Source organism: Nothobranchius furzeri, chromosome 7, assembly GCF_043380555.1.
Source record: "Nothobranchius furzeri strain GRZ-AD chromosome 7, NfurGRZ-RIMD1, whole genome shotgun sequence".
Taxonomy (NCBI): Eukaryota; Metazoa; Chordata; class Actinopteri; order Cyprinodontiformes; family Nothobranchiidae; genus Nothobranchius; species Nothobranchius furzeri.
The window spans coordinates 40,719,011-40,746,268 of record NC_091747.1 but is presented as its reverse complement, the minus strand read 5'-3'; the positions used below and the strand labels follow the sequence as shown (position 1 = coordinate 40,746,268).

At 43.3% G+C, this 27,258-nt stretch overlaps 2 protein-coding genes across 2 annotated transcripts; both read right to left on the bottom strand.

Annotated features, from left to right (window-relative positions):
• Window positions 1-120: 120 nt before the first annotated feature.
• Window positions 121-1,850, bottom strand: prmt6 (protein arginine methyltransferase 6). The gene has a single exon (XM_015954911.3). The coding sequence runs from the start codon at window positions 1,773-1,775 to the stop codon at window positions 720-722; it is 1,056 nt and encodes a 351-aa protein (XP_015810397.3). The 5' UTR covers window positions 1,776-1,850; the 3' UTR covers window positions 121-719.
• Window positions 1,851-20,036: 18,186 nt separating this feature from the next.
• On the bottom strand, window positions 20,037-26,384 carry LOC139070668 (uncharacterized). The gene is made up of 2 exons (XM_070553337.1): window positions 26,262-26,384; window positions 20,037-20,763 (listed from the first exon to the last, which is right to left on the bottom strand). The coding sequence occupies exons 1-2, from the start codon at window positions 26,285-26,287 to the stop codon at window positions 20,142-20,144; spliced, it is 648 nt and encodes a 215-aa protein (XP_070409438.1). The 5' UTR covers window positions 26,288-26,384; the 3' UTR covers window positions 20,037-20,141.
• Window positions 26,385-27,258: the final 874 nt, after the last annotated feature.

The window sequence follows — 27,258 nt, the reverse complement described above, 5'->3', positions numbered from 1 at the left end:
ATCAAGTCGATGTAAAAAAAATGTAAAATACAATTTAAAAAATGACTTCTTTAGGTTGATTTAACAAAAAAAAAGTTCTCCTCACAATACATTCATAATATACATATTAGGACAAATCTATCTATCAATCAATCAATCAAAGCTTTATTTATAAAGCGCCTTCTGCAACCCTATCGGGAAGCCCAAGGCGCTGAACATGGTACAAGAGAAAGTTAAATATGGTGAATAAATCGAAAATAAAAGCAATTCAAATTACAAAATACAAAAAAAGGTTAAACATTCTAGTAGAAGACAGATCTAAACATAAAAGTGTCAGAAGCTGCCAGTCTTTATCAACAGCACTCTAGAAAGACAGAATTAATCCCAGATATTTATTTGGGGGCCACATAAAACCACTTCAAGGGCTATAAATGGCCCCCGAGCCACACTTTGGACATGTCTGTTTAAAGGGTAACATCAAGAGAAACGTCACAATTAAAGAATGTACAATAAGGTGCTATGAAGCATTTTTATGTCAATTAAAGGAAACTTTTATTAGACAAAACAAATAAAAGACCAGCAGGCTTGTGTCTAAAGAATCTCAAATCAGCTCAGATTGTTGCATAAAATCTTTAAACAGCAGCTTGGGTTTAATTTGTAGATTATTCCTGACCAGGCCTTCATATCAGCTCACAGTGAAGACAGAACAAGTTAAATGAGATTAAATTGGATTATTATCATTAAGATTGAGTATCAGGGGTCCAGTCAGGGATGGAGAAAGTCTTAGATTGTGTCTTCTGCTGTCCTACAGTGTAGTCCACGTGGACGCATATGTGTCTGGCGCTGTCCTCGGAGGGATACATTCTAACCTCTCCGGTAACCGGCGTGTCCTGCACCACTTCCACCGGAGAGTCCAGGTACAGCACCGCCTGCTTCCAGTGAGTCTCCGGTTGGGACGGGGATGTGGACAGCACCAGTGTCTGCGGTACGCCCGGACAGGGAAAAGTCACCGTGAAGTAAACACAGAAGGCGTTCACCGCCGCGGAGCCGAACGACTCGCACCGGAACGGGCCCTTCACCGACCGCAACTCCTCCACGGTCACCGAGTTCAGGTCCAGTTCCGCGAAGCGGGCCGGGTGGGAGAGCACGTCCTTCACGGCCACCGAGCTCACCGTGATGTCCGTGTTCTTGATGCATTTCCGAGCGAAGTCAGACATGCAGGACATGTCCACCCCGTACTGATCCTTGACGGTGTACCAGAAAAACAAGCGGTCCTCCACCACCGGGTCGCTGATCGGGGTGATGTAGAGTTCGGCTCTGCTCGGCAGGATCAGGCCGCCGGGCTTCAGCCACTTGTCGCGCGCGTACAGCACCGAGTTGAGCATGGACTCGTGCAGAAGAGCGTAGCCCATCCACTCGCTCACGATCACCTCCACTTTCTCCGGTAGGTCCACGGTCTCCACCGTCCCCCGGATGACCTGAACTATGTCCTCCACCTTGTTGTGCTTCACGATCTCCTCCGCCTGCTCGGCTATGGAGCAGGCCTCCACAGCGAACACCCTCCTCGCGCCAGCCTGAGCACAGAAGATGCTTAAAACGCCGGTTCCTGCCCCGACATCCAGAACGGCTCTTCCTCTGATCAGCTCAGTGTTCCTAAAGATGGCCGTCCGGTAAGCGTTGGTTCGGACGTGGTCTGCTATCATCTCCTCGTGTATGGTCACATCAGAATAGCTGTCAAAATAAAGTCTATCCTGGCGACTTTTGTCTAATTTTCTCTTTTTTCCTGCATGAGACATCTTTACTGAACGCTAGTGCGCGACAAGGAGGTGATGTATTGTTGCAGTACTTTCACCTTGTCGGATATGGGACTTGTAGTTTTCCACTGCGCATAATTTACGTGAGTCAATGTGAATTAAACTACAAATCCCGTAAGTAAGTAGAAGCCACGTTGGGTTTCGTTGCAGTCACGGACGTTAAACAAGTAGGGAAATTGACCTCCTACTTCTAATGTGGCTTATAATAAAACCTTTCAAATTCGGCGCTTTTAACGTTAATTTTGTTGCATTACAAAGTCTCACATTGCTATTTTTGAAAGGATGAATGACTCATGTGTTTGATAAACTATATTCATTTTCAAAACATGTGAATCCTAAGAAACACACTTTAAATGGTCTGGTTTTGTTATATTAGACTCACACACTTTTATATGTTCCTCATAAGGAAAACATGAAGATAAACGTGCTCTCAATTTGTCATGGTCTGTGTCTGTGTCTCTTTGTGTTCCTCTTGTGTCCCCTGGTCTTCAGCCCTCCAGATATTCCCTCTCAGGTCCTGTGTTTCTTCAGTCTCCCCACCATAATTTCCATAGGTCTATTATTCTAGTTGTGTGTGTGTGTGTGTGTGTGTCTGTGTGTGTGTGTGTGTGTGTGTGTGTGTGTGTGTATGTGTCCTCCTCCAGCTAGGTGTGTTTGTGTGTGTGTGTGTGTGTGTGTGTGTGTGTGTGTGTGTGTGTGTGTGTGTGTGTGTGTGTGTGTGTGTGTGTGTGTGTGTGTGTGTCCTTTCCCAGTTAGGTCTGGTGTCCTCTCCTGCTCCTCCTCCCTGATTAGTTATCACTTTCACCTGGTTCTCTCCCCTCACACCTGCAGCTCATCGTCCTCCCATTATGCCCCAGTGTATTTAAGCCCTGTCTTGTCTCAGTGTCTTGTCGGTCCATTGTTGTTTTGTATGTCAGCGTTTTCTGGTGCTCTGTGTGAGCCTTTTGTCTCGTCCCCAGACTTTGTGCTTTAAGTGAGCTTTCGGTGTCCTGTGCTCCAGGACTTTTGGATTTTTGGCTTGCAGCATTTTGGATTTATTTTTGTTGTCATCTTACAATTAAAAGGATTTATTCTTTACATCCACTCCTACCTTGAGTCATCCTGGGTCCATGGACGTAATTTTCACTTTAGAAGTGGGGGGGACATGGAGGGGGGGGGGGGGGTATCTTTACAGTATGCTCTAATGGGAAACAGGCTTCAACACAAACGGTTGTTTTCCACTTGGTCCTAGAGCTCAACCAGTGTCAATTTAATATAGCGTAATATTGTTTTTGGATGGTAAAAAGTGCAGGGGTCAAAACTTGACTTTGGAAAAAGTGGGGGGGACATGTCCCCCCTGTCTCCTCCCAAAATTACGTCCATGCCTGGGTCTCTGCATTTTTGGGTCCTAACCACCCCCTTAACGTGACACACATATGGACACCTTTATGTCTGAACATGGTGTTCATTATGGACAATCCATGATGAGCACAGAAGTCCAATAACAAAACAGTGCTTGTAATCAGATTAGGGGCGTCGTTCCTCCCGACCACACTTCTCAAGGTCTCACTGTTGTTGTCCACGTGAGCGTTAAAGTCCCCCAGCAGAATGATTGATTCACCAGAAGGAACAATCTTAAACACCCCCTCCAAGGACTCCAAAAAGAGTGGGCAGTCCAAACTGTAGTTCCCCACCAGAGAGGTGACATTCCGCATGCCAAGAGCCAGCTTTTGTAGCTGAGGATTAGACCGTCAAGGTTCCCACCTTTGACTACCACCTATCACACATTGCACCCAACCCCTTTGGCCCCTCCCACAAGTGGTGAACCCATGGGAACGAGGACCCACGTTTCCTCTTTAGGCTGTGCCCAGCAGGGCCCCATGGGTGAAAGCCCAGCAACCAGATGCTTGCTGACGTGCCCCACCTCCAGTCCTGGCTCCAGAGGGGGGTCCTGATGGCCCAAGTCTGGGCGATGCAAGACCATTTATATAAACCATCATAAGGGGTCTGTGGTCTGCATGTTGTCTGATCCCTCACGTAGGACCTGTTTCCCATGGATGACCCTAACAGAGGCATAAAGCCTTAGACAACTTAGCTCCTAGGATCATTGGGACACTCAAACCCCTCCACCAGTGGCAGCCCAGGGAGGGCACATAGAAGAGCAAAAAAAAAAAAGAAAAAAAAGCACAAAAATGAAGAGAAACTTTATGGCCTATTCTTACTTGTAATTATGATTTTGGACAACAAATCTTTTAGTGTTGGACACCTGATTAGTTATCTTTACTACAGGGTAAAGTTTGACAAATCATGCATCTGTAGAGTAAGCAACACCAGTTAAAATGTGGGCAATGCCCCCAAAATATACCATATTCTACTGTTGGGGTTAACTTTTTGCCAGTTGTGGTGCACGGGCCAACTCAGGGCATCAATGATGCTTTCAAAGTTCAATGTGTTTAAACTGTGATCAAGGTGGACAATGACGTCCACCCACACAGCCCAGACATACACACTGCTCCTTATGCTGGTTGGGTTAAAAAAAAGTCACTAGCCAACAAGATGGACTCCATTTACCAATAATTGTGACAGTTTTAAAGTCACATGCTAATCTATAATAGAATTTACAAAAAAAATGAAATAAAATAAGGCAACGAGATTATGATAATTTATTCCGAAGAGCTTGGTAAAAGGTTAAATGCTATTAAAGTGAAATTAAAGTGAAATGGAATGCTAGAAATCCAGTGGAAGATCCATAATGTTTGGAAAGCATCTGTGAAACGTAGAGCAATAAAATAAATGGAAAGACCTTTTTATTTAGAAAAAGTGAAAACAGAGCCCCTTTGTTTCTGCAGAGCTCAGCGTGGTCATTATCATTTCTGAGCCTTCCCTGGCGTTTCCAGCAGGCAGAGCACAGCTGTTTGTGGCTCAGCTTGGCCCCTATGGGACCCTCTTCACTGCGTTTCAGAGATCTTTGGCAAAAAAAAAGCTGGTGGACAAATAAGAAGGAGCTGTATCCTATTTCATGAAGATGAAAACCAAGAGAAAGAAGCCATGGTGTTGAAAGGGGAAGTAACATGCTGGCCGGTTTATTGCTTTCTAGACAGCCTACTGCAATCCAGGAAAAGGAAATAATAGGAGAGAAACATTAGACAAATATAGATATATATGGTGCCGTGCATGGGAATTGGGAGGAGTAGGATAGCGTTTGTGCTCATATTTCGATGCTTTGTCTAAATTTGCATCCAGAGTTTCCTTTTAAACCACTAATCCTCATGGAAAGAAACAAATGCTAATAATTATTCAGTCTTTTCAGAAAACGTAAAGCAAAGAAATAATTCCTCATGAACTCTTGGTTCAGCTGGAGTAATGAAAAAGGAAAGCATCGAGGGAAAAGGAAGAAAGCCTTTTGTGGCTGACTTTATTATTCAAAGCTTCCAGTTGTCCCTTTTGGATGCAAGTTTGATGTTGAATCAGAAAACAAAACAACACAAACATGATCAGAATATGCTGTGTAATCTGTAAATGAGCCAAGTATCAAAGCGGGCCTGCCACTAAAAAGTTGGACACAGTAAAGTCGAATTGGAATTTTACAATAAGGTAGATTAGTGCAGTTGTGATTGGATCCACTTGGCGGGGGGATTTGCAGGTGTTGGAGCCGGTTGGAAGAACAGACAAACAAGCAGCTGTTGATTTTCCTCTCCTCCTCTTCTCAAGCTTCTGGTAGAAGCATTGCCAGCTTCGGCTGGAGCCAACACCAACTTCCCAAGGTGTGTGTGTGTGTGTGTGTGTGTGTGTGTGTGTGTGTGTGTGTGTGTGTGTGTGTGTGCGTGTGTGCGTCTGGAGTGGAGCAGGTTTGGATCAGTGCATGCTAAGGTCACGCAGCAGCTGTAAAACTGGTCCCATCAGGTACCAGCAATCAGATTAGGATGCTTTGTTGTTTAAAATTCCAACTCTGCTCCAGGTTAGATTTGAATTTGCAAAATTAAGATCCAATACATAAGAGCCTTGATGATTAAAATACAAACCTTTCAGGTGGTGGTTAGTTTTAAAATGTGGGGCATTAATTAGTAGATCATGGTATTTGTGTATCGTAGAAGTTGTGAAACGCCCTTCAGGTGCTGAACGCCTAAGTGTCATTATTTTCTATTGAGCTATTCTCTCATTCGTAAATTCACCAAAAATTAAAGTTCCCTAAAAACTAAACATGTGTTGTACAATCAGTTTAGTGAAAGATAACAGCCACGATTTGTGGAATGAAAAGAAAAGCAGCATCACAAATGTAACAAAAAGCAGTAAATGTACACAGGTAAATCTCAGAGCCAGATGAGAAAACCAAAGTGTTTTCTGATGGATCTGGGATTAATAACTTTAATGTAAACATATAATCTGGCCATGACCAATCAAAATCAGTCGAGGGTTGGAATCTACGATTATCTTTCAAACTGTCTCCGGACACAATTAGACAACGCTACGACCAATCAGAGCAACGGATGCGACATATTCATTGCTACAGAAGCCAGTCAACAGGCAGTCTGCCGTACACCATCAAAGAAGAAGAAAATGCATCTTTTTTTCTGAATAAAGGACTTAAGTAGCTCTATCTGCTCTTGACTCAAATAAGTCTAAATCTTCCACAAATGATATCAAAGCTGTTTCACATGGGCACCGTAACTGAGGCGATGCCATCTTTGTAGTTTTGCTACATTGCAGCTCTGGCGCAAAGCCTGCCCGATGTCTTTCTACAAACGTAGAGCGCTGTTATTGGTTGGACATTAAATTGTTTGGGCCAGTGGAAGACCTGCTGAGGCTACGATGGAGCGTGGCTAGACCAACCCGCAGATATAAATCTTTTGCTGTTGCTGCAGTTTGTCTAGATTTCTAGTCTAGGGTCCACGGTCACCAGATATAGGACTTGTATATTTATTATATGTGTAAAAGATAAATGTTACATGCTTTGATGCATTTTATTATGCTAAGGATGTATGACCAACAAGCATCAGGTATCAGCTGATTTTCAGTCCAGTGTTTCTTGCAGTTAATTAAATAGATGATCAATCAGAAATGCTCTCACGCTGCCGCTGCAAGGGACCAACACTGGTCTAACTCCTAAAAGCTGTTTCACTGATATCTGATGGTTTAGTACAGTTTTGCCAAAGGTTGCTGTGATAAAGCAGGTGACATCAATCTGAATAGATTTAACTAGTAAAACATGTAACATTCAAGAAATGCATTAGAAGTTTGAAGTGAAAGCAAGAAAAATTATTTATGACATATTCATCTACATGTATGTATCTTCCATGCAACAAACACAAGTTCACTCTCCAATTGAGAGTGAATGGATTAAAGTGAATAAGGTATAAAAAGCTACAGGTGAAATAATGTTTGGGCTCTTTGTATTTAAAGCCTATCAGCAGTCACTTCTTTTCTCAGCCTGCCACTGCTGGTGTGCATGGCCTCATGGGTACTGGGTGTGTCAGCTGCTGCAACAGCTACACTCATGTATGCACCGAGGCATGATTAAGATCTTGCAAAAGCCCATTAAATGTTTGCATAAATACTCTTGGTAGAGCAGATGTGGATACAGCCATCACCCGATTCAGAGGAAGGCAGGCTAAGGAGGAATGGCTTCATATTGATCGGCGTTCACAAGGATCAATACCATGCTACTTTGACATCTCTGCTAGACACAAAGCCCACATCTGTAAATGCTGGTGTGTCATAACACACTTCCTATCTCTTATTCAACTCCTTATTTGCCCCTTTGCTTACAACATAGCATAACTCATCTCATCCAAAACTCGGTTTCACGCATGGATCCATTTGGATGCTTTTTTTCCAAGAGTGTGTTATCTTGTTTCATGCTTTGACATCTTCCTGTTTGGACACAGTGTGTGTCGGAGCTTATCAGTCCAGAGGTGTTAACAATGGCTGGAAAAAACATTTTCAGGCCCAGGAATTTTCCATTCGCCAGGTTTGTACAGCCCACCGGTCACAGGCACAACAACGCAAAGCCTACTTCCAAACGCTTCGACCAATCACGGAGCGGGAATCTCAGTCAACTCAGGAAATCAACTCATTAATTACCCCCCTAAACAGACTCATCCCTGGTGCCTCCTCAGTAGTTACATCACACTGTGATTAGACTAAATTACTGTATATATGACAGCCGTCATGGGGGTATCGTGCTGCCTCTACTGATAATGCTGTCTCTTTATTAGTGAGGGTTATTTGGAAGGTAAATTAGCAAATTATGTTTTTATTTAAACAAAGAACTATCACAAACACAATTTTAAGTTTTGAAGTCAAGAAACAAATCTCAGACTTACTAGTCGAAAACATTTATTGATCAGTTTTGCTTTGTGGATACTATTTGACATTTAGACAAATACTCTTGTGTTTAAAGCAGCTAAAAGGTAGATTAGCATATCACATTGACTCGGTGAACATTTCTTAGTAGAGCTGACTTTGGGGTGTTGGACAGTAACGATTGTGAATCCATACACCAAGAAGCAGAGGTGACAGGTTGTTGAGTTTCTAAATGTTGGATAAAATCTCTCAGGAGTCAAACTGACATTTATTAAATGTTTGAAAGGTTTCTTGTGGTCTGTTTAGTTTGAGAACAATAACAGGCACCAACCTTGATTTTAACCTTGAAATAGTTCCAACATCAATCTGGTTATATTTTCAAAGAACATGAGAAAATATTCCATTATTGTGTCAAACAGTCAAATTATATCTATGTATTCAGCTAACTGTTGAAGGGTTTGGCAAGTGCTTTAAAAGCTCACGATATATATTACCTCTACTTATGACCAATGAGCTGTGATACACTATTTAAATATAGAATATCAACCCTGCTTGGCCTTTACGGTGTTTAGTCAGAAGATCTAGGATTCTTGCTTTATCAGGGGATTGTAGACATTTCATTTTGATTCAGAAAAGAGTCAGGTTTATAAAAGTAAGAATTAATTTTACAAACAATGAAAATATGACAAGTTAACTAAGCATTTACTGTGAGTGGATGGAACTAGATGTGATGTAGGAACCTATGTGTGAAAGGTGTTAGTCAGAACTCCCGTATCTATGAAGCGGGTAATTATCAAAACACATCTGATGCTATCTGTGTGTCTACATACTCACTCGAAGACCCTCGTGATAGATCCGGAATGTCGAAGTCCTCGGATTTCCAGGCACCGAGGTCTGCAAAAGAAACTGTGGCCCCACTAAACCGGTCTTAGAGTTGTCTCCAGGTCACAACAGATGGATGGAACCACGTGTCTGGGACTCTTTAAGGAGTCGGAACAATAACAACTCGTTCTGCAGGAACCGTTGCTTATCAGCTTTGCTGGTGCAAAAAAGATTTTGATGACGTGTCAAAAGCTTTGATGGGTTAAAGAGGTGTTGCTTCAGATGGCCGCTCTGAAACTCTCTAGAGCTAAGGAATTACCCAGAGTTATCCAGTTTTAAGGTTCTCATGTTATGATTTGCGTAGCCAACCATAGGTTGACATGTTTGAGGAATGTTACCAAGAATCTCAGAAACACGCCTTCTTTGATACGGAGGTTCTGATCAGGGCAAAGGACTATTTATGTGTCACAAGTTTAATTTAACCCTATTTGTTCTTGTGTGAGTGCAAATGGTGATGACCTTGTCATATAAACATGCTGAAACATATTTCAATCACTGTAATCATAACATAGCATTCATTTCAAACTTCATTCATTGAGCACAGATTAATGAAATAATTCATTATATTTTAATTATTATAAGTAGCAATAAACACGTTTATTTACTGATTATCTAGCTTATAAGTTGTAGAAGTTCATATCTGATTTAGGAAATCCGGGGTGCGAGTGTTCCATATATGGAGGCATGAAGAATCCTGAATGATTGGACCTTGAGGAGAGAACGTTATTGTTGGCATTTTGTTATCTGTGTTCAGAGCTGCAGGCTCTGAGCTCCAGCTGGTGGAATGAAGACAGGCTGATTAAAAGGGGACACATGCAGTCTCGTGTCTCCTTTTTGACCAGATGTTGAATGGTCAACTGTACCTAAAAACTGACCATTGCTGGATGTTACACTGTGTTTTTTGAACACTTCACATGAAACCTTAACCTCTCTCTTACATTCATGGTTAAATCAGGACAAGACCAACAGATATTCCCTCAATCTGATCTCAGACCATTTGCAATTCACTGAAAATTACATTCTGCCTCCCCCTTCTCCCTTCTCTAAAAGGCAAATAATTCACTTGCGATGCAAAGCAAGCACGCAGACTGGGCAAAGGGCAGAGGGAGAGTGGAAAACACAGCTAACTATATGCAGATGGGTGTTGCGTTTGGCATGGGAGGATCAATCCACTTGACTAAAGATAAGACCACAATGTGTAATCTGTTGCTAATGGACACGAGGAGGTTTCAGGAGATTTCTTTTCCCTAAAGGTGTGAGTTACCAGCAGGTCTACTCGACCATCAACCATCAGCGTCTGGTGTTTGAAATGAGACCTTAGAGATCAATGAGATAAAGCTTGAAGACCTGCATGTTTGTTTCAAATCAGAAGTGTGGACGAACATGAGATGGGTGTTTGGAAAGATAAAAGGAACACACTGTTTACAATTCTCACATCCACCCATCCATTTTATCCAAGATCAGGTCCTAAGACTGCAAGTCCAGGTGGTAAACACAGACGTCCCTCGCTTCAGCTGAACTATTCAGCTCCTTCTGGGTGGATCAAACCACAGAGGACATTTTAGCACATTGTGGGTCAGCCTGGGGCCTGGTCCCAGTGGAATGTACCAAGAAAATCCTCCTGAGGGAGTTGACCAAGAGGCATCTTCTGAGAAGCAGCAGCTCTACGCTGAGTCTAGTCACCATATGTTAGACTCTCATTCCAGGATCTTTGGATTTTGGTCAGAATCTAGACCTCATGAACACAGGTGATTGTTGAAGCATAGCTGGACCAGAAAATTGATTACCGAGCAGAAACCATTTTTTGCAAACAGTAGCTCAGGAGGTAGAGTGGATTGTCCAGTAATTAGAAGATTGCGGGTTCAATCCCAGGTCCCACCATAGAATGCTGCTGTTGTGTCCTTGGGCAAGACACTTAACCCACCTTGCCCGTTGGAGGTGGTCGGAGGGACCGGTGATTCCAGTGAATCAATCAATCAAAGCTTTATTTATAAAGCGCCTTCCGCAACCCTGTCAGGAAGCCCAAAGCGCTGACCTCGCCCCAGTCAGTCTCTGAATGACTGTGAAGCACCTTGGGGGTTGTAGATTACTTAGGTACTATACGACAATTTTTGAAAATGTTCAATCGTTTTGAGTTTAACATGCAGGCTGAACATGAAAATACAGTGGGGCAAAAAAGTATTTAGTCAGCCACCGATTGTGCAAGTTCTCCCACTTAAAATGATGACAGAGGTCATTAATTTACATCATAGGTACGCTTCAACTGTGAGAGACAGAATGTGAAAAAAAATATCCATGAATTCACATGGCAGGATTTTTAAAGAATTTATTTGTAAATCAGGGTGGAAAATAAGTATTTGGTCACTTCAAACATGGAAAATCTCTGGCTCTCACAGACCTGTAACGTCTTCTTTATGAAGCTTTTCTGTCCTCCACTCGTTACCTGTATTAATGGCACCTGTTTGAACTCATTATCTGTATAAAAGACACCTGTCCACAGCCTCAAACAGTCAGACTCCAAACTCCACTATGACCAAGACCAAAGAGCTTTCGAAGGAAACCAGGAAAAGAATTGTAGACCTGCACCAGACTGGGAAGAGTGAATCTACAATAGGCAAGCAGCTTGGTGTGAAAAAATCAACTGTGGGAGCAATTATCAGAAAATGGAAGACATACAAGACCACTGATAATCTCCCTCGATCTGGGGCTCCACGCAAGATCTCATCCCGTGGGGTCAAAATGATCATGAGAACGGTGAGCAAGCATCCCAGAACCACACGGGGGGACCTGGTGAATGACCTGCAGAGAGCTGGGACCACAGTAACAAAGGTCACCATCAGTGACACACTACAACGGCAGGGAATCAAATCCTGCAGTGGCAGACGTGTTCCGCTGCTGAAGCCAGTGCATGTCCAGGCCCGTCTGAAGTTTGCCAGAGAGCACATGGATGATACAGAGGAGGATTGGCAGAATGTCATGTGGTCAGATGAAACCAAAGTAGAACTTTTTGGTATAAACTCAACTCGTCGTGTTTGGAGGAAGAAGAATACTGAGTTGCATACCAAGAACACCTTACCTACTGTGAAGCATGGGGGTGGGAACATCATGCTTTGGGGCTGTTTTTCTGCTAAGGGGACAGAACGACTGATCCGTGATAAGGACAGAATGAATGGGGCCATGTATCGTGAGATTCTGAGCCAAAACCTCCTTCCATCAGTGAGAGCTTTGAAGATGAAACGTGGCTGGGTCTTACAACACGACAATGATCCCTAACACACCGCCCGGGCAACAAAGGAGTGGCTCCGTAAGAAGCATTTGAAAGTCCTGGAGTGGCCTAGCCAGTCTCCACACCTCAACCCCATAGAAAATCTGTGGAGGGAGTTGAAAGTCCGTGTTGCTCGGCGACAGCCCCAAAACATCACTGCTCTCGAGAAGATCTGCATGGAGGAATGGGACAAAATACCAGCTACTGTGTGTGCAAACCTGGTAAAGACCTATAGTAATCGTTTGACCTCTGTTATTGCCAACAAATGTTATGTTACAAAGTATTGAGTTGAATTTTTGTTATTGACCAAATACTTACTTTCCACCCTGATTTACAAATAAATTCTTTAAAAATCCTGCCATGTGAATTCATGGATTTTTTTTCACATTCTGTCTCTCACAGTTGAAGTGTACCTATGATGTAAATTACTGACCTCTGTCATCATTTTAAGTGGGAGAACTTGCACAATCGGTGGCTGACTAAATACTTTTTTGCCCCACTGTAGTCTTCAACTCATATTTCCTGCATCAGCTGCTGATAGAAAATAGACAGAAAAATGTTCAGTTCAGAAAATCCTGACAGATCTACATCACACTGCCACTTAACATTCATGGACTCACCCATCTTGACTCGTGATTGGGAAGGCTCTTGTTTCAACTCCACCACACAGCAGAACTCCTCCAGGCTTGTGTTATTAGTGGAGATAAAACATCAACATTACGTAGCAAATGGAGTCAGTCTTGTTGCTGTTTGCCAATCCGAGGCCAGATGTCCAAGTATCAGGAAATAAGACTCTGAATCCAGCCGTCTGAAGCTACTTTCTCCTTCAGCTGATTTCTACTTCCCCAAACAAGCGCACTGGAACTATCTCCCCAGAGAACAACTACAAGGCATTCATAGTGGAGACCACCGCAAATACATTAAATATAGGAGTAAAGTTGATCTTGAAGTTCTTCTTGAGAGCAGCGGCATCATTACTGTTAATAATGCTTGGATCCATCGGGGTATGTCTCACCCCTTCAGCCTTTAGGGAGATTTCCATGTTTCTCTAGGCAAGAACCACAGTTTCATATTCCTGAAGGATCTGATTCATCTTTGCAGCTTTACATGTGGTTGAGAACCACCCCTGAGCATTGTGAAGGTCATGGTTCACAGACACCAAATCACCAGACATGCTCCTCTCCTCGATGACCCCTGAGATGCTGTCCACGAACGCCCAGGGACAACCATCACTGGGAAGAAGCTCAACTTTGTGCCGGTCAAATTCTAGTTCATCAAGTTTTTTACAAACATTATAAATATTTTCCTTAGACGCAGAGAGAGTATTGTGCCTCAAGCAGGTGTTGAAAATCTTCAGTCTGGAGTTATGAGGCATATTTGCTTTAAACAGAAGATAAACAGGCACAGAACAATTTGAAACATAAACAAACATATGTTGCTGACAGCGGAAACAATAAAAAATAAAAGATAAGGGCTATCACGCAACATGCTGAGCATTTTTCTACAAGTCAATATGCCACATTGTTGGAGTTTTCACTCATGCATCGCTTTGCTAAGGTCACAGAAAGTCAGACAGTCGCTGTTCTCAACCTCATTTGTGTTTATTTTCCTTTCAGTAAATAGACTGAGAGGAAGGCCTGTACTTCTGAGGTGATAAGATCCCCCTGACTTGTTCTCCGCTTTGACCTTGGGTGCTGCAAAGTAAAAATCGATGTATTTTTCAGAGGGACGGACGGCGGTATTCACTTTCTGTTAAGGTACTGCGCTACTTCACATGGCCAGACTGAGAAAGAGAAGAGCTGTTAGTCAGAGTCTGACAGTGGAGGGTTAATCTGAATGGACAGCTGCACACACACACACACACACACACATGCCTACTATAATGTGGATAATCCAAGGCAGGTCACCAGTAGTGGCACATTAAGACTTCATTTATTACAAATCAGTCCTGCATCGTCCTCACAGATGAGCCACAAAAAGACGACCTTTCAGAGCACATCCATAAAGCTGCTTTAATCAAAAATGTTTTAATCAAAATCAAATATGTATGCTGGAAATGGCTGCTGGTGTTGACAAAAGCAAAACCAATTTCGGCTCTACTTTTTCTCAAGTTGAAGAGCTTCACAGAGTCTTTCTAACTGAAACCCTAAAAAATAAAAACTAAGTTAATAAGAAATTAAATGCTTTATAGTGACGAGTAACCAATTCACGACCTACTGATAACTTTCCTCTGTGTTAAAATCTTTGTAAATGCAGCCTAACTTCTGTTTTTTCTTTTTAGCTGTTTAATTAGCTTAACAAAACTGGAAGGTTTCCAGCTATTCAGATTTTTTTTCTCTTTAAACATATTAAATAATTCCTATCCTAACGATGATAGGAAGCTTCTGGTAATAGGTTTTACATCCTACAAGACTGATATGCTAACAGCTAGTTCCGACACAGCCCCGTAATGTTATCATCATTGTGTAAATGTTCAAGTTAGCACCTTCTGGCTCAGTAACATGATTTAAAAATATGACAACACTACTTTGTACTGGAAGCATCAGCGGAGCAGACCAGCAGCGGAAAGATTTACTTACAACTTTTGTCCAGTACACACTGGGAGTCTTGGCCCTGGAACGGCCTCTTCACTGTGATCCTCGCTGGACTCGCAAGATCACAAAATCCCTCAACTTTATGCCATCTGTCATTAAACTAAAAAGAAGGAAATTGGGTTTGATATTGCAGTTTGATGTCATATATGATGTTGTTCCTCTCCCCTGCCAGGATTAAAGCCATGAACAACTCATTGTTGCACTTCTGGAAGGATGCTGGGAGTAAATAAGCCATTAGGTCACTTGCATTGACGTAATCTACATACATATTAAATTGTATTGCTGCAATAGTCTTTAATTTAGAAATTTATCTGGGGTTTACACTGAAACCGTGTATGATTTCCTATCTAGTCCTATGTTAACTGTGGAAATTGTCATGTCCCAGAAGCAGCTTGCAGCAAAAATAGAACCCAGTGCTGTATTTAGCGGTGAAGCGTGCCACATCTGGGACGCGCCCGAAAATGTCTGCTTCGCGGCTGATGTGACTCACCCACACAAAAGATAATGGATTTTAATTTCAAGCAGAGATGTTTTGTACCGCTGATGCTTTCAGTGTAAAGTAGGGGTAACTTTTAAAGTTTGTCTAAAAAGTTTACACAAAAATGTCCAAATGTTTGTCCAAACTGTTTAGATTAGGTTCATTTTACTGATGGGAAAGTAACCAAAAAGATTTTTTTTCTTTGAGGTGTGATGTGTTGATTTATGATTATTTATGAACTAACACACTAAAGCTTGGTTTATGCTTGACGCGTCCACGAGGTTCGCACGGCTCCGCGTGGCAAAATTGCGTCATTTTAACAAGCACACCCCTCCACCGTGCCTCCGCACGGCCCAAACTTTCCACACCGTGCACCTAGGAAATATTTTAACCACGCGGACAGTCGGACGTGGAAAAACATGGCGGACCGGCAAGAACTAGTATGGCAGAGGTTCGTAAACACAGACATTTGTATGATTCAGCTCTCAGAGATCACCGTGATCAACATGTTGTTAATAATTATTGGAGAGAAATAGCTCGCACTGTCAGAAAAGACGAGGACGCTGTTAAAAAATGCTGGAATGCCATGTTGTAAACAGTAATTTCTACTTCTACTATGGTGTAGTGTTGGATGCATGCCGTCGAGCTCCATGCTGCCCCGTTCAGTTTGGGAGAATATTGGCTGACCGCAGAGACAAGCCGCATGAACCATAAACGCTGCAATTTGTGAAGCGCGTTCCATCCGCGAGCCGCATCACCAAGCGGAAAGTGAATGTGTCAAGCATAAACCAAGCTTTATCAGCTGAGACACATTTTAACCTTTATCTAACCAGGCAAAAATCAGACAAGTAGGGTTCTAATTATGTGCTGATTACAATCCAACTGTTGAGTTTTCTGAAATGTGTGAATATTCAATAAAAATGCTTCAATCAGGTTGCTGTCCAAGTGTGCTCATCTCCTCAGGAGGACGCCCAGAGAGGAGCCCATGCCGGAAAGGAATATTTTTGTTGTTTCAATGGGGACGAGAGTGTCGCAGGAGTGTTATACTTACCATATCCTACTAACATTAGGAACCTGATCTCCTACAAATGTGGATTATCATCGTTGTGGAAAAATTCCCCATCTTTCAGTGGGAAAATCTCCAACAGGGGGGTATATGTAGCGGAAATCCACCTCATTCCCAGATTAACTTGTGTTGCGTTCACACAAAGTTCCTTTCTCTCACACTCAGCAACAGGGAGGAGTTTGGAGCTAGTTCCTACATTTTCTCAGGGACATACATTTTACCAAGTGATGTGCCTTCCTCGTTTGCACCAATGGAGACGCAGGCCGATACGCAGACCTGCGATCTGAATTCCACGTTTTGTGCAGCTGGCAGAACCTAGGATCAAGCCACCATAGAGGAACAGCATCCTTCTCACAACCGACGTTGACCGATTCAGGGAGCCAGAACCATTCAGTACCAGGGAACTTGGCTCAGCCAGGACCAAAGGCCACTAACTGCTGGCGACCCTCTGGCAACAGAAACAGGTCTGAACTTTCCCTCTGGCTGATGTTTCTGCTAAACAACGATTCGTGAATTCAGATTAGTCCAATTCTTTGATGACGAGTTTTATTTTGATCCAAATTCACGTTTAGCCTCAAGAATTCCCTTTCTTCTTTCTGCTGCACTGACTCCTAGTCCACTTACAAACACACCCACACACACACACACACACACACACACACACACACACACACACACACACACACACACACACACACACAAGCCACACTTCCTCAGTTCCCACAAATACACATGAAAATTCACGTGTTTACCCTGTAGAAATCACTTCCAATTTATTATAATCTTGTGTTTGACCAAGTTTCCACCTTTATTACAAACCAGTTATTCCATATCACTGCCATAAAGCTTCGGGTTAACATTTGTCTTATTTCCATGCATGAAACGATGAGCTGTGTTTGGTACTTTTTGCCATGTCTCAACTGATGTTTGTAATAAATCCACAAAACTTAAAACTATGCCTGATCATTGTCTAGCGATCTTGAGAATAGGCAACACATTCTGATAAGAATTCGGCTTTCAGATTAACTTGTGGTGTTAACTATGAGACTGAATAATTTAAGCCGATATAGAAATTAAATCCAATGGTCCAGTTCCACTAAACTGGTGGTGCCCCGATTAATTAATATAAGATTAGAAACAACTAACAAGCTAAATGTACACCACATTTGAAATATAGATGTAACCCAACCCGTGCAGGGGCCTCCCTACACCCCGGACTCTGCGTTGTGTAATTTTGTGTTGGATGGGGGTGCACAATAGAGACCAGTCGGACACAGGCGTTCAATTTGTGGCTCGGACCGCGCCGTCTTTTTCTTTATTTAGATGATGGGGCAAACACCACTCCAACTCCGCTGCTGGCCTTTACAAATCACAGTAAACACTGCATCATTATCAAATCACAGCGTAAGCCAACAACAAATATAAAATAAAACACATTAAACAAGAAATAATCATGTAGTCAAGGCATCTTTACACAATTCTTTGGTCTCAGAAATGAGTATGACCCAAAACACAGTTTGCAGGATTATCAGCAAACCGTAACTGAACAGCTAATGCCTTACTTTGCCCGAATGGGGGCTATGCTAACTAGCGGGGATGTAACCCAAAATTGCCGCTTATATTACAGAACGAAACGTGCACACAAACTACTCATACTGTCATCAGACAACACATGAACCTCCCAACAAACACACTATATGCTTAGCAAACCGCCATTTTACACAGTGGAACACTTATTTTAAACAAAACCATTGCAGTACACCACGGATAGTGCTTACCTTTACAAATCACAGTAAATACTGAACCCAAAATGGCGCCCGCGCAAACGATAAAACTGAACTACGGTGTCCTGCAGAGGACAAATGGTCAAAATTGCTAAAATCTACAATGTATATCCAGCTCAACAGCGACACCTTGTGACTTATTCCAGTCACTGCCTTACATCCGCCCCTCCTTTAAGTGATGGCGTCCCGGTCATCAAACAAAACAAAACAGAACAGTCTCAAAATGTATATAAGAATAGCGGTGGTGGCGGATGCGCAGTATAATGCAACAATGTCTGTGTGTGTATCCTATTAGTATGGGTACACTGGCTGTATTATCCTACATGTTTCTTGCAGCCCTCTTTGCTTTTGCCCTCTGCCACAGCTTCCATCCCCTTTCTATCTTCTTCTGATCCTCCCCTGGTTCAATAACTCTTGACCCATAAGTCAGTTTCTTTGGGGGATGCCGACTCCTCGGCAAGTTCCTCCTTGGTTCACTTGGTCTGGGAGATGAGGGGGTGCCCCTGGCAGTTTCATTCCCCCTCCCCTCTTCACTCCCTTGTCCTGCCCCTGTGTCCCTTTCCTCTGGTCCTGTGGGGGCAAGAGATGTATTTGATGCTTCAGGTGAAACTCCCTCCACACCCCCTTCCAGGCTATCTGCCTCCCCGTCCTTGATTGTGTCTGACTCTTCCTCCTGTCTGATTTCTTCACCAGCCTGCTCTCCACTGTCCTCTGTGTCCTCAACCTCTCCTCCATGAACCTCCTCCACGTCAAGCTCCATTTCCTCCCTTGCCTCCTCTCCCACCTGCTCCACAGGAAGAAACATACACTGTGTGAGTAGGTTGCGGTGGACCACTCTCTCTGTATCACCATTCTCCGATCGCACCACATACACCGGCATGTCTGGCTGTTTCTTCACCACAATGTATGGACGTGACTCCCACTTGTCTCCTAGTTTGCTTCGCCCCTCCACATGACACACTTTAACCAGGACTCTGTCACCCGGACTGAAGCTGTGACTGGTTGCGTGTCGGTCATAGTATCTTTTCTGATGGCCCTTAGCCTGGCGAGAGGCCTGATTAGCCTGTGCATAAGCCCGTGACAAGCAGTCATGCAGGGTCTGGACATACTCGCTATATCCCCCCGACCCATTAGTGGTTGATAGTCCAAACACCAAATCGACAGGGAGACGTGGGTGCCTGCCAAACATCAAGTAGTATGGTGTGTACCCTGTCGAATCATGGCGGGTGCAGTTGTAGGCGTGTGTCATTGCATCCACATATTCGTGCCACCGGAGCTTCAGGTGAGGTTCTAGTGTCCCCAGCATGTTCATGAGGGTGCGGTTAAACCGTTCGGTCGTGCCATTGCCCTGTGGGTGATAAGGCGTAGTGCGGGTTTTAGTGATGCCGGTGCATTTACAAAGCTCCTTTACCACAGCACTTTCAAAATTGCGCCCTTGGTCTGCGTGCAATTTTGCTCGGAAGCCAAACCGACAGAAAAAGTTTCTATACAGCACCTTAGCCACTGTGCTGGCTCTTTGGTCTTTAGTGGGGTATGCTTGCGCATAGCGTGAGAAGTGGTCAGTGACCACGAGGACATTTTCGATACCACCTTTTGATTTCTCCAGAGACAAAAAATCCACACAAACTAGCTCCAAGGGGGCACTGCTGTGGATACTGACCAGGGGGGCCCTGCAGTTGGAGTTTTTCTAAGGCAACACCTCTCACATTGCTCGCACCAAGCCTTGATTTCCTGAAACATCTGTGGCCAAAAAAATCTCTCCCTTATCATGTGCAATGTCCTCTCAAAACCAAGATGGCCTGAGTCATCGTGGAGAGCAGTCTTAACTGATATACGCAAATCCTCTGGTAGCACCAGTTGCTCAACTACTCCCCTTTGGCTGTCTTGGACGCAGCGGTACAGGATGCCATCCCTTACCACTAACCTTCTCCACTCCTTTAAGAGAAGGCGCATGTGTGCTTCACCACTCCTTCGCTCACTGCGGCGTGGTCTCTGGTTCATACTCTTATAGTGCAAGACAGGGCCAATAACAAGGTCTTTTTGTGCCCTGCACGAATCTCCTGTTTGGTCATGGTGGGCAGGGATTCCATCCCCACATCCCTGTAAGGCTCAGTGGATGTAGGGGGCCCGAGTTCTAGTTCCTCCCCTGGGTGCGCGCCATGGCCAGAGGGGCTTTGAGTCTCCTGGGTAGCCTGTGTCACACCCTGCCCCTGTTCGTCGACACCCACCCACTGAGGGAATGTCTGCAGGATGTGCATGACCTCCTGGTTAGACATGCGAGAGAGGGCGTCAGCTTTTGTGTTGCTCTGTCCCCTCCGATACCGGACATCAAAATCGAAAGAAGCCAGCCTCGACACCCACCGCTGGCCTGTGGCATCCAGCTTCGCTGAGGACATAACATACTTGAGAGGGTTATTGTCTGTCTGTACCGAGAACCTACGCCCATAGAGGTGGTCGTAGAATTTATCTGTGACCGCCCATTTGAGAGCAAGAAACTCGAGTTTGTGTGCAGGATACCTTGTCTCTGCTGGGCTCAAACCTCTGCTGGCGAATGACCCTCTCAACTCCCCCTTGGACCTGAGCCAGAACGGCGCCCAGACCCTCCCCTGAGGCGTCCGTCTGCAGAACAAAAGGCAAGCTATAGTCAGGATATCCTAGCACTGGAGCGCTTGTCAGCCAAAGACGCCTTCACACACTCTCACATTCACACACTGCTAGTGATGGTAAGCTACTTGTAGCCACAGCCGCCCTGGGGAGGTCTGACAGAGGCGAGGTTGCCATTTGGCGCCGTCGGCCCCTCTGACCACCACTAACACAGGCAAGTTGGGTGAAGTGTCTTGCCCGAGGACACAACAGTAGGATACCCCTGGCGGGAGCTGGAATCGAACCCATGACCCTCCGATCATGAGGCAACCCGCTCTACCACCTGAGCTACTGCTGCCCCAAAATATAATATAAGGGTTAAATGTGTGTAAAGATGTTAAAAACAATAGATGTGCTGTATAGATTATTGCATCCCTAGTGATGTCGCCTGGATCAACCCAAAGAAATTCTATTGATGAGTTTTGTCACATCTTTGCCTGCAGAGAGCGATGAGTTAAACAATGTTCCCACTCCTGCGGAGTATCTGTCCCTATTGTGTGTTTTGTATTCTGTGGGAATTTCATGCTGGCAGAGTTAGTAGACACAAGTGTGTTATATTTATTCTAATGACAGACAGAGACACAGAGGCACATATGTTTTTTTTCTGAATGGGATCGTGCTTCTGTGCGTTTCACTCCTTTACCTGCCTGACTGGATTGTGTGAGAGCGTCTGACGGCAGATGGAGGCAGATTTAGCTGTACAGTATTGCTTTCCTCCAACCAAATCAGAAAATCCATTAGAGTGCATTAGCACAACTGCTAATTGCTGGGCGCTGTGTGTCTAATTGCACACATTGATCTGTCCACAACCTCCCTCAGTTGAAATGGAATTGTGAAATTAAAGACCTTAAGTGAACAGATAAAGGATTTTGGGCCACATTTGCCCACGTGGTTCCAGTGCTGAAGTCTGAGCAGGTGAAATAGATCATTTATCACTAGACTTCTTTAACTCAGAGTGATACGTCTTGTTTTAATTCTGCATCAAGTGTAAAAACATAAATCTGGCCTCCATGGAAATCAAATCAGAAGACAAAGTTTCTGATTGCAGCGTGAGGGTGTTAACATCCTGTTCCCAGATGTCCCTGAAATAAAGTAAAAGCCATTGTTCAAAAGCCAGAAATAACCTGGAACAATATTTTTATCTGATATTACAGTTCTCGATTTTCATCTGCACCTCAGAATCAGCAGAGTGTGTCAGGACCCACAGTGTTTTCATCTAAAACCCTCAGCTGAGATGCTTGCATCGCTAACATATACCCTTAGAGTTGGTTTGTGGTTCTAATTCTGCTTCGTGTTTTCTTTGATGATGTGCTGATGTCAACCAGGAGCCTTTCACCTGTGGAACCAGCCTCCATTTTCCTCCTGAGTTGTTAGTTTTATAATGCGAGCTCAATAAACCTACCTTTGTCTTGAATGAGGAAGGAAAAGCACATGGCTGATATCAAAGGCAAACAAATGCTCTTGAAATATTAACGGGAATTATTTTTAATATATACAACAACCAATGAGCCACGATCCAACCCTACTGACGTAAGGTCTAAATATCTACAGTTTGATTTAATCAGTGATTGGTATTTAAGTGACTCAATCTACAGGAAGCTGCCTCCTCCCACAGTCAGTCTCATCACTGGTTGAAGATCACGGCACACTGGATGCCTTGCAGATTACTTTGAAATAATTTCCAGTACTTGACAGCATTTTATGAAGTCACATCCAGGGGCTTGAGAAAAACAGAAACATAAAAGGCCAATTAAACAAACAGATTCAACAGACAATAAGAGCAGATCAAAACAGCAAAAGATAAAAATCACAATCTAAAAGCCAAATGATAAAGGTGAGTCTTCAGGCGTGACTTGACTGACTTGAAAGTGACAATGCCAAAGTGGCTAGATGTTGGATCCAGAGCTGATTTCCACAAACGTTTCTAAAGTTTAGGTTATACAAGACAGACAACACCAAGAGTGGATCATCTTATTGTGAAGACACCTGTGGCAGCTATCTGAACAACAGGAAGTTGACTCTACTTCATCCTGTGTCATTGTATTTTTTGGTCAAAGCCTGGCTGATCAACCTGACTACAGCTTCACCACCCCATGCAAAGGTAGTCACATAAGAGCAGAAACACCTGCATTTGGAGTGGTGCCTGCAATGTGAAGCTTAAAGTGACAGAGTGTATTTTTCCTCGCGATAGGGGGCAGTAGATACCTAAATTGTTGCACGCAAGCTGTATTTTTGTGTTGGAGTAAGACCTTACCAGTGGATCCCCATTAGGATCAAAAAGCCATGGGGAATGTAAACTTCAGCAAAATGACAAGCACATCAGACTCCCTTTCATCAGTGGCAGTGAGTGAAGAGGTAAATGTGTAAAAACACACTGTTCGTGAATAGTGAAAGTTTTGTAACCATTTGTTACAAATCAGTAAATTAATTTTGTCATCAAGGGCTTTCTGAGGGTATCCCAACACCGATGCAGTCATAACTCCGGTCCACTATGGTATTTACTATTGTGTATTTGCATTTATATTATGTGTATGCATTTCTGAGACATTTTAACACAGACATATTTGTCCCTCATCTTCCTCCACTCCTTCATGCAGTCACCACCTCAAAACCCACGTACTCATTCAGTCACGGGTGTAGAGACATTTATAAATGTATAAATGTATCAGGCTTTGTACTGATAACTTGCGTTATTATTAATTTTTTTACCATGTTTTAAGATGTATTTCAGTTCTCCACTACCACAGACCACACAGACAGAGGACCAGCTCGGCTAGCATCACTCCTGGCATTATGGTGTGGGAGCCACGGGGTATGAATACTACATACAAGTCTATATACAAGACAAAAGAAATGTAAAAAGACTTAGTTTTCTTTTTCTTTTGTTTCCAAATACCTGCCATGTTCCACCTGAGTATGCCTAACGCAACCGTCTGATTGTGCAGCTTATCTGTAAACGTTGGACTTGTACCTTGTAGCGAACCGTGCCTTTTCTCTCTTCTTCGTCCCTGGACAATGACATCATCCCTCTACAGAGTGTTGCTCTGCACAAGTACCTCCATTCTGTCCTCTAATTGGCAAGGTAGTGTGTGCCAGAGGGGACATTATACTACATTCCTGAATAGCTACTGTGGGCCACTGAACAAGAAATTTAGTTAAAGTTGGTCATTCTCTACCCCAAGAGAGCAAGTAAGGCATTTGCCACATCGCCTGGAAGAAAAGTGCAAAGACATCCAGCATGATGTAGATGACAGGATTGTACAGCAAAGTCCCTGGATGCAGAGAAGATGCCAGACTACACAGCATGGAGCTAAGTAATGCACCTCCGTATCTGGCTAATAAGCTGTAAATAAGAGTCTGAGCTTCATTTTCCTCTTTATCTGAATTATATGCAGCAGAACAAGGAAAACATTAAGTCAGATGAACTTTTCTGCTTCAAGGGAGGAAACATCTTCCCACCCTTGAAGCAGAACCTGTTTCTCAGATTTACTTCGACACAACATGGAGGAAAATTACAGATGGAACATCAGCACACTCCAGGTGAACCTTTGTTTTTGCAGTAAATCAATGTAAACTCATGCTGACATTTCCCTTTTCAGAACTATTGTACCTCTAGTTGGTTAAGGGAAGATGTCAGACCTTTTCCAACTGCCTGTCATGCTGGTCCATGTGAATATGTCTGTTCACCAAAGCTGAAAACACATAAGAAAATAAATCTATACTTTTTTAATGTTATTAGCACCCAGTTAGGGTGCCTCCCTGGTGAGGTTTTCAAGGCACGTCCAACCAGGAGGAGACCTAAAGAAAGACCCAGGAAATGCTGGTGGGACTGTTGCTCTGGTGGCCAGGGAATGCTTTGAGATTCTCCTGGAAGAGCAGAGCTGGTCCACGTGGCTGGGGAGAACAAAGTCTTGGCCTCCCTGCTTAGGCCACTGACCCCGTGACCCGACCCCAGATAAGCAGCGAAAATGGATGGATGGATCTTTTTTGTTAATTTAATCAGCTGTAACAAAGAAAAAAAAATAAACAGGCCTGGACGGATATGATGCTACCCATAACTTAGTAAATTGTTCTACATCTTCTCTGAAACATCTTCTCCAGATATTTCGGATCATTCCACATGATGATTGGGTTTTTGTTCAGTTGGAGAACAATTACCTTTTTACATGTTGGATCCAGGGGCGCCCCCAGATAATTGTCATAGGGGTGGCCAGACTTGGCCAGACAAATTTTGGGGGTGACACACCAGATTGGTCCGTGTGGTAACTCTAGGAGAGTTTAGCCTTTGGTAATGCATTGCATGCTCCTGTATTCTTTTTTGTAAAAATAAAAAACTATAAACAACAAAACATTTCAGTATTTTTTTTTCCGAAAAATACATTTCAAACAGTGAGAAGTTCTTTTTATTATCAGTTATTGTAGAATTTTTATTAATTTCTGTCTTCACAAAAACAAAATAGATTTCAACTTTTGTTTTTAAAATGGTGAGCAGGAGAGACATAAATACATGTTTTAAATCTGAGTATTTATTTACTTTTTAATTGTATATGTATATTTATTATTGGGTTTAACCTTTATGCCAGATTAACTAATATAAATGAAAAAGTTTGTGTGAACATTAATATGATTCATTAAAGAACATTGCTCTCCTCTGGTTTGGCCAGCAATTTTCTAGGGGTGACCCTGGCAACCCCTTGGAGGAGCCACTGGTGGGATCATCTCAGTCACACAGAGAAAAAAAAACATACTCTATAGCAAGCAAAAGAAAAAAAATACTTCATTTATTTATTTTATTTCCCGCTCAAATTGGCAGGACCTATCCCAGCTGTTATTGGGCGGTAGAGAAGGTACCCCCTAACACAGGTGTGTCGAAGTCAAACACACAAGGGGCCGAAATGAAACTCTGGGACGGAGTCGAGGGCCAAACTTAATATTTTTTGAAAAAGTGACGGCAAATTTGCACATTTTCTTTATCAACATATATGCAATTTCGAACCTTTAAATTTGGAAACAAACATATTTCTGCATTAACACTGAATGTGGAATAACCAAATTACACACGAGCAAGTCAGTTTTAAATAAAAGGCATCAGTGGTATTCATTACTTGTGGTATATTCAGCATTTTTAAAATCTATTCAGGATTTATGTTTTCTTGTTTATTCATTTTTCTTATTTTTATTCTCCTTTTTTTCTCCTGTAATAAGTGTCATCGCTGCTGTGACGTCTAGCTTTCCCCACTGAGGAACAATAAAGGGATTTTCTATTCTATTCATCTATCTGCAGCCTTTCCACTTCCTTTTTTACTGTAGGTTAAATCTTTTCTCACGTGCCAACAACAACATAAAATATCATTTTAACTTAAATGAAAATGCAACATCTCACCTGTTAACTTTCATGTTTTGGAGCAGAAAAAGAGCATAAAACCAACATATTTAAAGCTCAGTTTGTTCCACTGGTTTACTGTGATGCTCACCTGTTCCAGCCAGATACCTGTGTCATGGGGCTGATCTGAGCTGAGGAGGAGACTCTGTTGTTTTGTTCATCTTCATCATAATAATGACAACATTAGATGACAACAGGTTCTCACATAGGTTTGTGCTGATGAACATGTCTGAGTAACTTGACCACGTTGTTGTGTGTCGAGGAGGAAACACAACCACAGAGCCGTGCTGGTTTGAGCGTGTCGCTGTTCGCTGGAGTTATATCAGCTCTGTCTGGACGTTAGTTGGAAAACTTTCTCTTTCAGCCGTGAACACATTACTGAGCGGCTAGAATCTCCGTTTCTGGGCTTCAACGTCAGAAAACAGCTGAGTGAACTCGGCGCTGAGTGAGAGGAGTGTAGTTTGTCCGAGACAGCGGAGCTGCAGACACCCAACTACCCCTGACTGCCTCAGGCTGGAAAAAACACAAAGGAGGGGGTGCGTCGCCTCTGCACTGACGCCGCAACGCATCATGGGAGTTGAAGTCTTTGCGGTAAAATCAGCCAGCGGGCCAGTTTTAACATATTTTTGATATTTATCTCGTGGGCCACATAAAAATGCTCCACGGGCCTTGACTCTGACATATGTGCCCTAACAGATTGCCTGCCTATCACAGTGGCAGCAAAGAGAAACACAATTCTTAAGACAAACACACACTTCTTAAGCCGGGCGTACACTGTGCAACTTTTTCACTTTTTTGAGCCGATTTTCCAGTCGTGCGAGAATCCACAAGATCAGGGCGAGTTTTGTGCTGAGCGTCGTGTAGTGTACAGGGGGTTACGAGAGGCGATTAACACCACGTGACCAGCTACCGATCAGCAATCGTGAGGTCGCACGGACTTCTGGCGTGTTTGATATTATGCTCGTTCCTCGTAAGGGCTGAAGCGGTGCAGCAAGCGGTTGCGACCCAAAAAGTATCAGAACCGCTCACGGTGCATGCGCAATCATGCAACACCGCTCACCCGATATGTCCCTAATTACACACGTTGT

Excerpts from the sequence above, each read along its gene's own strand:
- LOC139070668 (XM_070553337.1), bottom strand. The coding sequence starts at position 26,287 with ATGACACAGGTATCTGGCTGGAACAG. Across the intron at positions 20,764-26,261 it reads CAGGTATCTGGCTGGAACAG|ACGGACGCCTCAGGGGAGGG; the intron begins GTGAGCATCACA and ends TTTGTTCTGCAG.
- prmt6 (XM_015954911.3), bottom strand. The coding sequence starts at position 1,775 with ATGTCTCATGCAGGAAAAAAGAGAAAATTAGACAAAAGTCGCCAGGAT.